The sequence below is a fragment of the Pelophylax lessonae genome (genome assembly GCF_965119305.1).
Source record: "Pelophylax lessonae genome assembly, chromosome: 3".
Classification (NCBI taxonomy): Eukaryota; Metazoa; Chordata; class Amphibia; order Anura; family Ranidae; genus Pelophylax; species Pelophylax lessonae.
The window spans coordinates 293,114,035-293,129,456 of record NC_138770.1 but is presented as its reverse complement, the minus strand read 5'-3'; the positions used below and the strand labels follow the sequence as shown (position 1 = coordinate 293,129,456).

The window sequence follows — 15,422 nt, the reverse complement described above, 5'->3', positions numbered from 1 at the left end:
AATGTTTTGCGAATCACTACATTACTACATTGTGTAGGTGTATGGCATATTTAAAAATATAACAACATAGTTGATTTTTATTTTATCGTTTAAGCTGGTTAACCTGGAAATAATTATCAAGGGCAGATTTATATTGCCTACAACCAGTATAGCTATCTCAGGCTGGACTCTTCCTTCCCGAGTTATCTCTCTCTCCCTAGAATCACAATACAAGACAACATAGCCAAACAAGGCAAACTCTCAACACATACAGCTAGTTGGTGCTAGGTTTATAGACCCAGTCAGGAACAGGATGTGTTTGTGGCTGTATAAACCCCTTTCAGACTAGCCGCCTTTGGCTATCCAGAAAAAAATGTTATACAACATGCAAGTATTCCAATATTTTAAGGTTCTTAAAGGTCTGTACTTACTCTAATTTCTGAAGTTCTTCAATAAGGTTGGACTTTTGTTTTGGCATCATTCTGGCAAAAATGGTTCCATTCAGTAATATCTTTAAAACATTAAAATTTGTACAGTACACTATTATGGTAGGTCCTATGTAACCATTTATAATGTTTGTATAAATAGGGAGGCAAGAAAAAGCCACGATTTCTATTAATCTATGTAAGCTTGTGTTAGCCACTATTTTCGAGATGTCACATTATTTAGTATACTGTAAATACTACATTTTGCGCAAAAACTCTTTGTAGTAATCATCTATGAAATACTGTAGGATGACATGGTGTCATCACCAGGAAAATGATAGCAATTGCTTTCCTAGGTTCCTTTTATCTCCTACTATACATAGTGTTCCCCTTTCCTTATCCTTGTTGCACTAATTCTCTCTCTCTTTTTTTTTTTTTTTTTGAAGCATCATACTAGACATTCTCTTTCAGAGGTGGGTATTTCTGTGTTTGATATTGTACAACCACATGAAGAAGATATGTATAAATAAGACTTCAGACAACATACTTACTTTTGGCAGTAAGTGGTTAAAATATTGATGTATAACCTGGTAGGACCTTCCAGTCAGCACAAAGTGAAAATTTCCATGAGCAGTGGGGTTATTAATCCATCCACCAATGATGTTAATTTTTGACTCCTAAAACATATATTTATGTTAGTAATGAGAATGTATTCATTATTGTCTTAATAGTAACAAATGTTTTATGTTTTACATTCATATAGAACTTCTCTAATTAAAAAAAAAAAACAGGATTTTGCATTAAACAAAAATTATGTTGAATGATAAAATGTAACCAATCGCATGCAATGGTAAAGTATCAAATGCATTATGTGGGAACAGTAATATTTTTACTTAGTCCATAATCCTGTGTATACTAAAATCATTTATTCACTGGCATGCAAATCTAGGATTGAGATATTTTGTGCAAAAAAAGGTCCAGACTAAGTAAACTATTTGTAATGTAGTGATGCAACCTAGGTTTAAAAATATTTTGGCTTGGTAAAATAATTATCTTAAGTCACCGCTTCCATGTCTATAATTACCTCCATCACACTATGGTGATTACAGCACACACTGCTCAGACAAGGAAATGTTTCTATGGCATCATGACAACTGATATTTTTCATGATCAAGTTTACCCATTCATGACTGAAGAAGATGAAAGGCCATTCACAGAAATACAAAATTTCAAATTTCTTCTTAGGATTTGCTAATTGCATTCAAAATTTTTATGTATTAATATGCTTTATTATTATGTATTATTATTATTATTATTATGTGTTATTATGTATTTCGTTTTGATGGGTTTATGTAAAGTGAAACTTTTAGAAGCCGACAGTTTTCTAGCCAAATTAACCTGTATTCTATTTAAAATTTTAAAAGCAGTGCTTAAAGCGTTTGTTACCCTAAAAAAAAAAAAAAAAAAATTATCCTGTTCCCTTAAAGCATGTTATACAGCACAGTGATTGTGCTGTGTAATTTGGCCCACTGTATCACCTAAAAAACCTGGCTGATCCTGCCAGTTTCTACCTTCCCCTCTGTACACTGACCACAGTGTATCATGGCTGCTGAGCCCTGACACCATGGTCAGTGTACGTGCCTCCATCATCCGCAGCCCTGCTCTCTGTTCTCTTGTGTCTTGTGTGGCCTCCTCCCCCCTCCCCTCCCGCCCTGTCAGCTTTGTGTCATGGCCCGCCCCCCCTCCTGCTGCTTAAATAACTGTTATTGTATTCTATAATCATCTTTGTCTCCTAATCCTGTGTACCTCTGTCTATGTGTTGCATAAAAAAAATGCTGTGAATACCTGATTTCAGTGTGCTGCTCAGCGATCACGTGACCAGCTGGCTCTTTCTCTCTCTCCTCCTTTCCTCCTGAGTGATGTTAGCAGGGGAATCTCGGCCCCGCCCCGTGCAGCTGTCAGACGGGGAGAGGTTAGAGCCAGCCAGTCACATGATCACCAAGCAGCAAACTGAACTCAGAGGCACACAGGCTTAGGAGACACTGGAGAATATACAATCCTACAAGTGGCTTGACAACCACTTTATATTGTCAGAAGGTATAGCATGCGGTTTTCTGTGCTTCCCCTGGAGGCAAGCTAATTTTAGTTGGCCAAGCTCCAGGACTGCCCTTGCATTTTTACTTTGTTGCTGGAGCCTGACTTTCCCTGTTATAATAGATATGCTTTGCCAACTGTCATCACTCCGTCCAATGGTTCCCCAATGATAACTAAGGGCATTCATTTACTTACAAACTTTAGGAGAGCATGTACAGGTAACAAGGAATTTCTAGATAAGCAAAGCCTTTTCTACCTAATAGCTGGCGTAATCTGGTGTCTTTTTTTAGGACAGTTTAAAATTCATTATAGCATTTAAATATATGTAAATACAATGTTATTTTATAGTTGTATACATTTTTTAAAAGCATATAACATACTTTTGGTTTTGATGGGTTCCCATCAACTTGTTCCTCAGCCATGGATTTCCAGGTAAGGGATGCAGGTAAATCTGTTTCAGGTTCACAGGCTTCTAGCAGGATAATTTCACTTTTGTCAGGTATCATCCCTGAATGTTTCCCAACTGTCACAGCTGTCTGAAGGTTATCACCTGTGTAAAAAAAAAAAAAAAAATATATATATATATATATATATATATAAATATGTAGCTAACACCATGTGTAAACAAGTAGCAATATGTATGCCAACATGCTATAGGTGATAGAGCAACATATGAGGGGCATTGATGTAGCTTTTTTGCCATTAACGGCACTATCATACACTTATCACTTTGCATTTATTTCTTCTTCAAATTTTAATTTTACACTAAGCGGTTAAAGGTTTTTTTTATTATTATTATTTGTATAAAATTTCACACTTTGTGTGTTTTATTTATACTATTCAGGAAACAATTTTAGGGGCCTGACCATCCTTAAGATCTATAGGTTAGCTATTTAGGTATGATTTACAATGACTGATGCTGAAGGCTAAAAAATTAGGGAAAAAATGTTTAAAAGATAACAGATTAAAAAATAGTATCATTGCTAAGTCTCTTTGTATATTATAATATTTCTGAACCAGACATACAATACATTGGTAACATACAGCTCTACCACATTTACTATAAAATATTATGCTCTAAATTTATGTTTTCTTTTTATCTGACCACTAACTATGACTTCACTATATACTGTATCTGCTACTGTTACTGTAGTGTAGGATAAATGTTAAAACATATTGAATGTTATAGGTTTTAAGCCTTTACATTTAAATAATTTAGCGATTTATAGCGATTTATCATGTTTTCCTATTAGAGTTTGTATTACTCTTTGAAATACACTGGGCTAGATTTACTAGTGGGTATGAGCAACAGCAAAGACTGATTGTAAAGATACCCTTTAATTGCACAATCCCACTGAAATGTTAGTGAATGTAACAGGCATTAAATGCACATACTTAAAGCAAATCAGCAGGGCAAAAAATACTTGTGGTTTTGTTGGACCAAAAAAAAAAAAAAATGAAAACAGAATATGTATGGTATGTAGGAATAATCATTGGTGCCTCTAATCCAAGCAGTAGTGTATGGCATTGTGTACACATTTGCATGTCCATTGTGACACCTCAGACACAGTGTAGTTTTTATAGTCACTTTTAATGATATCATGATGATAATGGTATATACTTCATTTGTACCTACAATTCCAGCCACTAGGTTAGCATATTTCCCATGGTCATGTTTACATCAAACTGTACTAACCCAATTTACTCCACTCTACTAAAGTAATTTCATGGTAATTAAAACAGGAAAACAAAAAATTGTTCACACATAAACTATCAATTCTGCAATATTATCACAATCTTTAGGCACAACATTTAAAGCATATTTTAGTGTAATTAGACATCATTTAAATCTTGTAAATATGTGTAAAAAACACATACCTGTAACCATAACAGTTCTTATGTTGGCTGCACTTAGTTCCTTTAATACAGAACTTGTCTCTGCTTTTAGACGATTTTCGAGGATCAGTAACCCAAGAAATATAAGGTTGGACTCCACTATTTCCCTTTAAAGAAAGCATTTTCAATAGAAGTTTTAACTGAAGCTTTTTTAAAGTGAGAATATACAATCATGCTTGCAAGAAAAAAAAAGAAAAAAGTTTAAACATTTTAGATGAATAACTCAACAATAAAGAAAGCTTTAAAGAAAAGCAGCTGTTTGCTGTAAAAATGTTGTGTGCTTTATCGAGTGCAAAGTAAGCGCAGCTCTCTATCAGGAAATTCTAGAGCACTTCATGCTTTCCTCTACTGGCCATCTTTATGGAGATGCTGATTTCATTTTCCAGCAGGACTTGCCACCTGCCCTGTCAAAAGTACCAATAGCTGATTTAATGATCATGTATCATTGTGCTTGACTGGCCAGCAAACTCACCTGACCTAAACCCATAGAGAATCTGTGGGGTATTGTCAAGAGGAAAATGAGAGACACCAGACCCAAAAATGCAGACAGGCTGAAGGCCGTTATCAAGGTAAATTTGGCTTCCATAACACCTCAGCAGTGCAACAGGCTGATCACCTCCATGCCATGCCACATTGATGCAGTAATTTTTGCAAAAGGACCCAAGACCAAGTATTGAGTGCATACTATACTGTACATGGACATACTTTTCATATATATTTTTATATATCCTATATACAGTATATATTCTATACATCTATTTCACAGAAAACTGTGAAGAGAACACAGGTGCCACTCTAAGTGCAGTATGAATGATTTATTCAGGTAAAACACATGTTATGGTACTCACAAACGAGCGTGAAAAAAAGGCATTGTTCATGATATCCATGGGGAGAAAAATGTCTATCCAGTGCTGTAATTCAGGATGGCCTCCAGTGGTCACTGCTCCCGCAGTCCTTGCCGGTGGTTACCGGCACTTCCTGGTTCCTGGAATGCACGGGGGCTCCTCCTGATGTAATTTCCTGGATATGACGCGATGGTGCAGGCGACAGGTTTGCGGAGTCTGCGCTCCTTCCTCAGGCTTATGAGGAAGGATTAGGCCCATGGATATCATGAACAATGCCTTTTTTCACGCTTGTTTGTGAGTACCATAACATGTGTTTTACCTGAATAAATCCTTCATACTACACTTTGAGGGGCACCTATGTTCTCTTCACAGTTGTTTTCAAGTCCCTTCTTCTTACTTGCCACAAGAGCAGCCTTCTGAGTGCAATGTGTATGGACTGCTATATATATACTTTCTCATATGGACTTTGGTTGTAATCATATTTATAGAGATTTGTCCTGTTTACTGAAATTAATTTTACCAGGTCCTTACTGTGGAACCGGTGGGTCCCATATTTCCATATTTCTCCTTTTTGCGCCAGTAATTGTTTCTGTTATTTCACAGAAAACATTTTTGCATAGGGAGATGCTCTCATATGAACCATCTGAGTTGTCCTGCCTTAGGGAAGCATAACCATATTACCAATAATTGCATACAGAAATGTTGAAAAGTTAAGAATTCAGGCTTGAATTAATAACAGTGTGTATTGGGTATCCTTTTCAAAAAGTTGGTGATGAGCAAAAAGTTATTACATTGCTACAAATTAACTAACACCCACGTTATTGATAGGTAAATGCACCTGTAAACTGCAGCAAGCTAAATGGGCTGGGCCTATTAAACCATAGAGGTTACTCACTATTAACTCAGGGTAAATAGTGTTTTGCTTTTGCTTTCATTCTGCAACCAGCTATTATTTTTTTAAACTTACAAAATAGTAAAATGTCAAGTTTGCAATGTAGTAAACTGGGGACATGTTTATGTACAGAATGTCCCCAGATTTTAAAATTTCTGTATGTGCATGGGGATCATAGCTTTTCCTAGAGGTCTGCACATTCCTCAAATGGCAATGGCTATAGTTGACTCATTTTTTGGGAGATTCTTCCTAAAGCTCGTACCAAAAATAATGCAGTTGATGGTCCTTTTCAAACTAAAACATTTTTAGTTTGCTTAGATCAGTGGTTCTCAACTCTGGTCCTCAGGACCCACTAACAGGCCAGATTTTAAGTATCACCTTGGGGAGATGCAGACTAGAATACTGCAATCACTGAGCAGCAAAATATATCACCTCCAATGTATTTTAGTTATCTTGCAAACCTGGCCTGTTAGTGGGTCCTGAGGCCCAGAGTTGAGAACCACTGGCTTAGATGATAACAATGAAAGCATACTTTCCCATTTCTGTATGTGAAAAAGAACATACTTAGGTAAACCTATGTCATCAGATCTGAGAAATACTGTACATTTGGTAAAATTCTTGTGGTATATGTGGTTCACCTTCCGGGACTGTTTTGTGTTGAGAATATATGTAGAAAAGATGCATAATATTTTACTGTTTAGTAAGATACAGTAATCAGAAAGAAATGGAGGGTTTAACCTAAAATAGTGCAAAGAGAAATGAGCACAATGATTTCAGCAAAATAGATTTTGGCACAATATTATCAAATTCATCAAACTTTGCCATGCAGATTCGTTTGGTAAATTTTATTTGAAAATGTTACAAGTAAGGCACCTTTTCGATGTTCATTTGCAAAGTGTTATTTGTGCTTCTAGGCAAAGTTTAAATTTACCCAATCCTTCTAATGCTTACACATTCTTTTTAGTCAATCAAGCTTCCCATTGTAGTGATGAACGAATAGGAATGTGTGGGTATGGGGCTTAGTTACAACCTCTTAAACTGCCATGAAATTTGGAAGCTTAGTCTAGCCAAATAGCTTGGGGTTTCACCTTGATGGGAAGGTTTGAAATGCAACTGCAGATTTTTTTTCTCTTTTTATATGCAATATAAGATGTGTTAGTTTTAAAAGATAACAACATTTTAAAATGATGGTCACCTTTCTAAGTCTGAGGTAAGTGTCAGTCCCTCCTTTTGTAGAGATCGATATGCCAGTCCTATTACACGAAAGCCTTGCTTTGTGTAGAGGTCAAGTTGCTTATAAAAATTGTCTGGAACTAGTTAACAAACAAAACATCTTTGTGGTCACAAATATTCATAGAAAAGATAATGTAAAAATACATAGCCAAAAGGCTTACTTTCCTAGTTGTAAGCAGGTTAAGTCCCAATTTTGGTACCTTAGGATTTTTTCACAAGCATTAAAAATAAAATACATACCCTAAAAACATCATTTTTATGGGTCTTGAAAAGTGGTTATTTAGGGGTTCATTTACTAAAGTTAGAGCGTGCAAAATCAGTCACATTTCTGCATAGAAACCAATCAGCTTCCAGGTTTTATTGCCAAAGCTTAATTGAACAAGCTGAGGTTAGAAGCTGATTGGTTGCTCTGCAGAAGTGTGACTAATTATTCACTCTCCAGCTTTAGTAAATAAACCCCTTAGTGTATATTTTTACAGTCAAAATAGAGCAGACACCTCAAGCAATCTTTTATCACCTTAGCCACAGAACTATCAGTACTTTACTACTAGGGCCTGATTTCCCTGACTTGTGATCCTATGGTATGTTCAGTAATGTTCATTAAAGCCATCACTGATCTCAGTAGCTGCACTCACTGGGGAGTATATCTTCCTAAAAGTTCACAGCAGATGCACTGAAACCTTATTTTCCCCTGCTACCCCCTCCCAGCAGTGGCTTGGCTATCTTTCACTTGTATAGCATTTTCTCCTAAAATTGTTTTCTAAATGTGTTATACATTTGCTAGTAGTAGTTAGTCACATACAACTGGACTTTTACTGTATGGTCAAAGACATTTGGTAGCTTCTCCAAGGCATTTCTTCAGTTCTAATAAATGTCAGGAAGTTATCTCAGCATTTTAATGCACACAGGTAGCACCGATACCTTTACCCAATCACCATGAAATGTGTAGATGTTAAATGCCTATAAACATGGCTTTGTTGTCAAATGCATTATTTTAGATGAGGACTGGGTCACCATTTACGAAGCAAACCTTGCATTTTAGTATGTAAGCTTGCACATAGCAACGTAATGCACTGCTACAGTATATGAAAAAAAATAAATAAAAATAAAATAAAAATACAGATCACTTCCCCAGAGAGGTACAATGTTACTATGATAACAATATAATTGCTCTGGTCGAAGTGTGTTAAAAAAAATCATGCAGTCAGTGTCCCTAATCATCGCTAAACCTGCTATATGATGACGCTGTACTACACTGGTGACAGTATGTAAAAAAAAAAAAAAATGTGTGTATGTTCGTGAGCAGCAAAAAAGTTTTAATATATTTTATTATAGTTTCATTGTTTTTAACTTTTTAATTTTATTTATTTATTTTAACTTTATTCCAATCACAAAGGGTTAATAAACCCCCATGTGATAGTATTTGGCAGGTGACTTTATGGAGACATGTCTCCTTTGCTCTTCACAGCAAGTAACTGGCCACAGATCTGCTCAGTTAGATGTGTCCCCTGGCTGTACCAAACAGAAAATGGAGGATCTGAAACCAGAAGTGACAAAATCATTTTCACTTCCGGTTTCTTTCAGTACAGGGGAGATTAAGGTATGAATATGCCTTGGTCTCTCTCCACATGGGAGATCCCAGGAACCACACAGGGGGGTTCCAGTGGGAGGGAGTTTTTACTGCACTGCCCACAATGTGAAAGTGATCTGCAGCTATCAGGGCTATATTTACATATCACGAACCTATAGGCAGAGAACTCTGAAGTGCCCCCCCCCCCAAAAAAAACCAACCAAACAAACAAACAAAAAAAAAAAAAAAAGCACTAATTAACACGTTGACCTGGTAGCATACAATACTATTGCAAGTTAAAATCCCCTCCCCCTTCCCAGCACATATCTTTGCCCTCCAAACCAACCTTCCAGCTCAAATCCACCCCAATACCCCACAAATCACCCCTCTCCTAGAACACATCCTCTTCCCTTCCAAATCCCCCTCACAGAGCATAAATTCTCCCCCAAATCCTCCCTCCTAGCACAAATCCTCTCCTGCAAATCCCCCCTCCTAGCACAAAACCTCTCCCCCAAATACCTCCTTCTAGCACAAATCTTCTCCCACAAATCCCTACTTCTAGCATAAATTATCTCCCCCAAATACCCCCACCTAGCTTAAATCCTCCCATCAAATCCCCACTCCTAGCGTAAACCCTTCCCCCAAATCCCCACTCCTAGTGTAAATCCCCCCCTGAAATCCCCACTCTTAGTGTACGTTATCCCCCAAATCCCCAATATAAGCGCAAATCATCCTCCCCAAATCTCCCCTCCCAGCACAAATCATCTCCCCCATATTCCCCTCCTAGTACAAGTCTTCACCCCAAAATCCCCCCTCCTAGCACAAATCACCTAAAATCTGTCATTAGCACAACCCCCTAAAAATTACCCTCCCCTGCACAAATCCCTGCCCTCGCTCCAATTATCCTCTCCTAGCTCAAATCCCCCCTTCCCCCCAATACCCTTTCCACCGCAAACAGCCCCCCATCAAATCTTACAGGAGTAGTGAGGAGGTGTGGGCTCTCTTGTACCTATGCCCATTGCAAGTCCCGACAGGAGAAGTGTCAGCGAGGAGAGAGCTGGGATAACACTGCTCCTTCATACAGCAGATAACACAGGATCCTCCTAGATTGGATGGAACACAGCTTGATTACCCATCCCCTACCTCCTCCAGGGACTGTTTTATCTCCCGGAAATGTGGGTAGGGAATGAGTAATCAAGCCCTGTACCGTGCAATCTAAGAGGATCCTGTATAATCAACCATATGGATGAGCGTTCCACTGACAGGAGCGGGGAGAGCACAGAGAGCCCAGCTGTCAATTCTCCTGTCTGGACTAGGAGCGGGTGTAGGTGCAATGTTCAAAGGGGAGGCAGCATGGGGGGCACAACTGAAATCTGGGGGGCTGCAGCCCACCCCAGCTCCCCCCTAGATAAGGGCATATACAGATGGGTTCCCCTGCTAGGGAGGCCGCCTGTAGGCACATGGCTACAGTGCCTAATGGGAAATCTGGCCCTGGCAGCTATGCAACTTTCCCTTTCAAGGCAGGAGCTAGCTGAACAAAATGGGCACAGGCAGATGGCTGCTGCTGCAGCCATCAGCTTGTGCTTAAGGGTTCAATCTTTTGGCATATGTAGTACATCCAAAGAACAATTTGGGACCAACCAAATTTTGATTAGTTTGTGGCCTTCCATGCTTGACAGAACTCAATTATTTATTTGATTTATGGCAAAGGGACATGTTGGAAAATTTTCAAGAAATCTGCGGTCAATCCATTTCAGGCACTGAAAAGTATATTCTAACAGTAGTGGGTGCAGCTGTCACAATACAACGTCCCTTAGGGAGGATTTCTCCATCTACATCATTTTGGCTGGCTGAATGAGAAAACTGTCCATGTATGGTTAGTGTTACCCGAAAGATATGAGATTTAATTTACCTCAGACAATATTTGGGTTAAAAATGAGAGTTCTTTGACTATGAATGAAAGCTTTAACACAGCAATTATTTATTGGTATATAGTTTGAAAGCCTAACAATCTAACTATTGTACATACTACAAAATGTAAAATATTCCTAGTTTAACTGAACAAATACAGTGTATAGAGTATATACTCATATACAAGCACACTACGACCGACACAAAGAGGACAAACAATGTAAACCTTAAACCTTCATAGTTACCCTTAGTGTTTCCTCCTGCTCTGCCATGCCAAACAGGAAGTCACTCTATCCCCACCTTTGCTAATATAGAACCATATTGCATTGCCTTGTATAGGGCTATTCTGATTGGTTCAGCTATCATGTCCTGTTCCTCCCTGTGGGCGTATCTCGTTCAGGATAGGACAAATTCCCCCTCCCCTAGGTTCTCTGTTGGGGGGAGAACCTGTTCATCTCCCGGGCCTATTGTCCAACCCTTCAACCGATAGTCAATCTTCATTGCATATCTTAATGAGAGTTCTTTGATATGGAGACTTGAAATAAGGGCAGACAGGACATAGTCTATTCATCCTAGTTTCATTGTCCCCAAAAAGTCTGGCTCTCTGTAAATTAAATTACAGGGTGATACTATCAGTATGTGTTTAAATGTAAATAACAGTTGCCCCCTGGTAGCTCAGGCATGCATTTTAAATGGACTTGTTAATCAAGTTCCTAAGACTGACTGCAGACTGAAAGTCACACAACTTCATATAATTGATAATCATATCTCAACTAAATGTAAAATCAAAACTCAATATCTCGTACATATATATATATTTGCATTAATACTTACAATCTCTAATGGGGATTTATACATTACTCCTCCTCAGGCCACAGTAATGAAGATTACGCATAAACTCATAAGGCAACAGTTAGCCTTAGTCAGCTTACCTTAAAGCTTCTTAAAATAAGTCAGCTAATTTAAAGTATATCCAAACCCAATCAGAAAAATATAATATACTGGAGCTCATTAATAATATGATGATGGCTGCTGATGGACTTGACTAACAAAGCTGAACACCAGTTAATGCCTTTAGCCATTTCAATAATGAGCACTTTCACCCCCTTCCTGTCTAGGCTAATCTTTAGCTTTTAGCACTTTGAGTGACAATTGCGCGGTCATGCAATGCTGTACCCAAATTAAATTTTTATTATTTTTGTCACATAAATAGAGCTTTATTTTGGTGGTATTTACTCACTGTTGGGTTTTTTTATTTTTTACAAAAAAAAAAAGTAAAAAATACTGAAAATTTGGAAAAAAAAATTTTTCTTAGTTTTTCTTAGATTACCTGTCCTGGACTCCCCTTCAAGGAGGAGCTACTGATCGGCTCTCCTCGCCACAAACTCTGACAGCGTGAGGCGAGGAGTGCTGATAAACTAAACTTCCTCATTTACATGTGACTGGCTGTGATTGGACACAGCCGATCACATGGGCAAAGAGCCACGTCATTGGCTCTTTACCAAGATCAGGGTCACGCCGTGTCCTAGGAACATGGTGCAGGCGAGATCACTGTGCTGTGCGCCTCCGCGGTGTTCTGGGGCGCCATCATATGACATGTTTGCTTGAGAGCCGCACCTCTTCGCCATCATTTGACGGTGGGTGGGCGGCAAGTGGTTAAAGCAGTTACAGCAACAGGTTTTTTTTTTTGGTATAAAGGTTTTACATAAATGAAAAAAAGCTGACCATTTTAAGCAACTTTGTCAGTTGAATTTGGCTTGTCTTAGCACTCCAACTGACACTTTTGCTAAAATGTTTGGTCTATTAAAGGAGGTTGAAAAATAAACTTACTGGCCGGATCACCATGTGAAAATAAAGGGGGAAAAAAGCCTATAAAGGAAAAGGCATGGTAATCTGTAATCCATTTTATTTTTGTCTTTGTGTTTGGATATGCTTTAAGGTTTCTCCTGCATACAAATGTAGTCGTTGGAACTGATCTTACAGGGCATCTGCTGTGAAGTTTTAGTAAGTACATAATGTTGGATATTTTAAAGTGGAACAGTTTAATAACAATTACTGTTCCTTAGCAAGGTACATACATTACATATTAATAATTATGCTACCAAAATTTGAGTGTGCAGTAAATTGCCTCCAGCATTGCTCTTCTGTGCCCACTGGAGGTTGCCATGTTGTTGAAGCCCAGAGCAGTCACTTCCCTATTTAAAAACTTTCACCCTTTCCTTGGACTGTAATTTAGCTCAAAGTTGCAGTTAAAATTTGTTTCTAGCCTTGATTGCATGCCTTGATTGCATGTCTTGGCTCAGCTAGAGGAAAGACTGAAAGAAACGTTACAGTGCTCAGTCACATAGTGCTGTGCTTCCCTCTCCCTAATATGTCCGTCCTCTGCACAGCCTGCCCTCCCCCCCCCCCCTTCCTTTTAGCAGCAGCAGATGTTTAAGCTGTCAGCAGAGCGTCTTTAGTGGCTCACTGATTTTAGACATATTGCCAAGTATAGAGACAAACTGAGGCTGTGCAGAGCTGAATGAGACTGTGCATTATTAGATTTTAACCAGTATAGGCACTTATTTTTAATGTTTTATATACTTATACCTGCAAACGGGGCCATCGGGAAGTTATCTATCAGGACTTAAATTTTGGACTAAAGTTCCACTTTAACAGTTAGTTGAAAGTATATTTTGACATTACTTACTTATCTTTGCTTGCATGCTGTTGCACATTTGTACAATTGTATTTCAATGCTTTCTCTAATATTCAGCTGAATACCAGGGAATGTGAATAATATCCTGGCTTAATATCCACAGCAATAAGCTCATTTAGCCTTACAGTGAACCTGAGTTGACGTATACACTTGCACTGAGAAAATAGAGCAGTAATGCAGAGAGGCAGTAAAAGAGAGGAATACTAAAAGAAAGATGCAGTAAATAGAATCAGAAATGCAGATGTGTAGTAAGGAGGAGCAGTAATGCAGAGGTACAATAAAGATGGGCAGTATTGCAGAGGTGCAGCAAAGAGAAGCAGTAAAGCAGAAGTGCAGTAAAGACTACTAGTAATGCAGAGGTGCAGAAAAGAGGATCAGTAAAACAAAAGAGCATCAATACAGTGGAACAGAAAAGGCAAAGTAAACAAAGGAGCAGCAATACATAAAAGCAGTAAAAGAAAGGTCCAGTAAAGAGAGGCTGTAAAGCATGACCAGGGTAGATCAGAGCTCTCTTATGAAACTAAAATTCTCCACCAACTGTTCCAAACTCTACCCTCCTGTAACCTCCCCCTTTTATTAATAATCACATTACTCGTACGTGGAGTTAAATTGGCCGACATGGCCTTTTATTAAACAATAAGCTTTTAACAAAAACATAACATAATCCAGTTGAACTTGGTTGCAGGTTCTTGACAGTACCATACTACCACCAACTTTGTGTCTGTGTCACCATTTGGCAGAGTTACGCCCCAAGTCGCTAAGCACCGCCTCGTGGACTAACCCAGCTGACCTCAGACACCCACCTGTACCAATTAGAGGATGCCATACCTCGGATGGGTCCCCACAGTTTTTCCCAAAAGAACAGCTTTTAGACCCCTGTCAAGGACCCCAAACTGCCATAGTGACACAAGTGTAACACCTTACACTTGTGCGCACCGCCACACACGAAAAAGCCCTCTGAATCCCATCCTGCAACCCCAAAAACCATAAATCAGTGCCAATGACATTGAGATGAACGCCGTCACCCCAGAGGAACGGTCATATATCGGCTTCCAAGTAAAAATGCCTCACCATGCCTCCAGACCCCCATTTCTCCTAACAAACCTGCCCACTTCCTTGTTTACCTTAATACGGGCCTTGTTTAGTCTCTCCACAGATCTGGCTGCCCGCCAAGAAGTGCGTGCTACTATGTCTGACCAGACTATAAGCATCCCAGGAAATGAAGTACGAAGCCTCAAAAAATCTAACTTCACATCTAATATTAGCTCCCTCATTGAGCGGAGGCCCAGATCATTACCACCAACTTGAAGCACTAAGACATCTTGGGCCCTGTCCAGTATTGCGAATTGGTGAACCTCGGGAACTACTTGGCTCCACAGCATGCCCGGTACTCCTATCCACCTAACCCTCCCTGTCTCCCTGGGTAAGCCCAACTGTCAGCCCTAACCTCAGCCCTCTTGGCCCCCCAGAAGACATAAGAATGCCCGAGAATCCAGATTAGGCACTGCAGGACACCTGCAAAGAAACAAAACACAGTGCACCTACCGACAAAGAACATATGAGACGAACAACAAAAAACAGAAAGACAGAAAAAACAAGGAGACCATCCTTAACAAGGAGTGCCTAAACTAGGTAGGGTCTGACGTACAATCAGAATCTGCTGGACTCCCACGTGCCAATGCGCCTGTTCACCCCCTTATCCAAACAACACCGAGCCGCCTCAGTGGTAGCCCCAATATTAAATGAATGCAAAGCATATTCTGAAGCCCTCCGCCAACAAACATTTTCTAAACACTTACACAAATTGAAACTTGGACAATGAGGAACTGTCCAAGTGAACAAATAATGCACCTCCCATCTGAGGTCGCACTTGAAGGAA

At 39.0% G+C, this 15,422-nt stretch overlaps 1 protein-coding gene across 1 annotated transcript in view; it reads right to left on the bottom strand.

Annotated features, from left to right (window-relative positions):
* LOC309551110 (putative cation-transporting ATPase 13A4) overlaps positions 1–15,422 on the bottom strand; it is a 203,764-nt gene that overhangs the window by 87,898 nt on the left and 100,444 nt on the right. The window contains exons 15-19 of the mRNA XM_082251556.1: positions 7,327–7,444; positions 4,377–4,501; positions 2,879–3,048; positions 956–1,081; positions 411–490 (exon numbers count right to left, since the gene is read on the bottom strand). Coding sequence (XP_082107682.1) covers positions 411–490; positions 956–1,081; positions 2,879–3,048; positions 4,377–4,501; positions 7,327–7,444 — 619 coding nt within the window. The remainder of the gene's footprint in view (positions 1–410; positions 491–955; positions 1,082–2,878; positions 3,049–4,376; positions 4,502–7,326; positions 7,445–15,422) is intronic.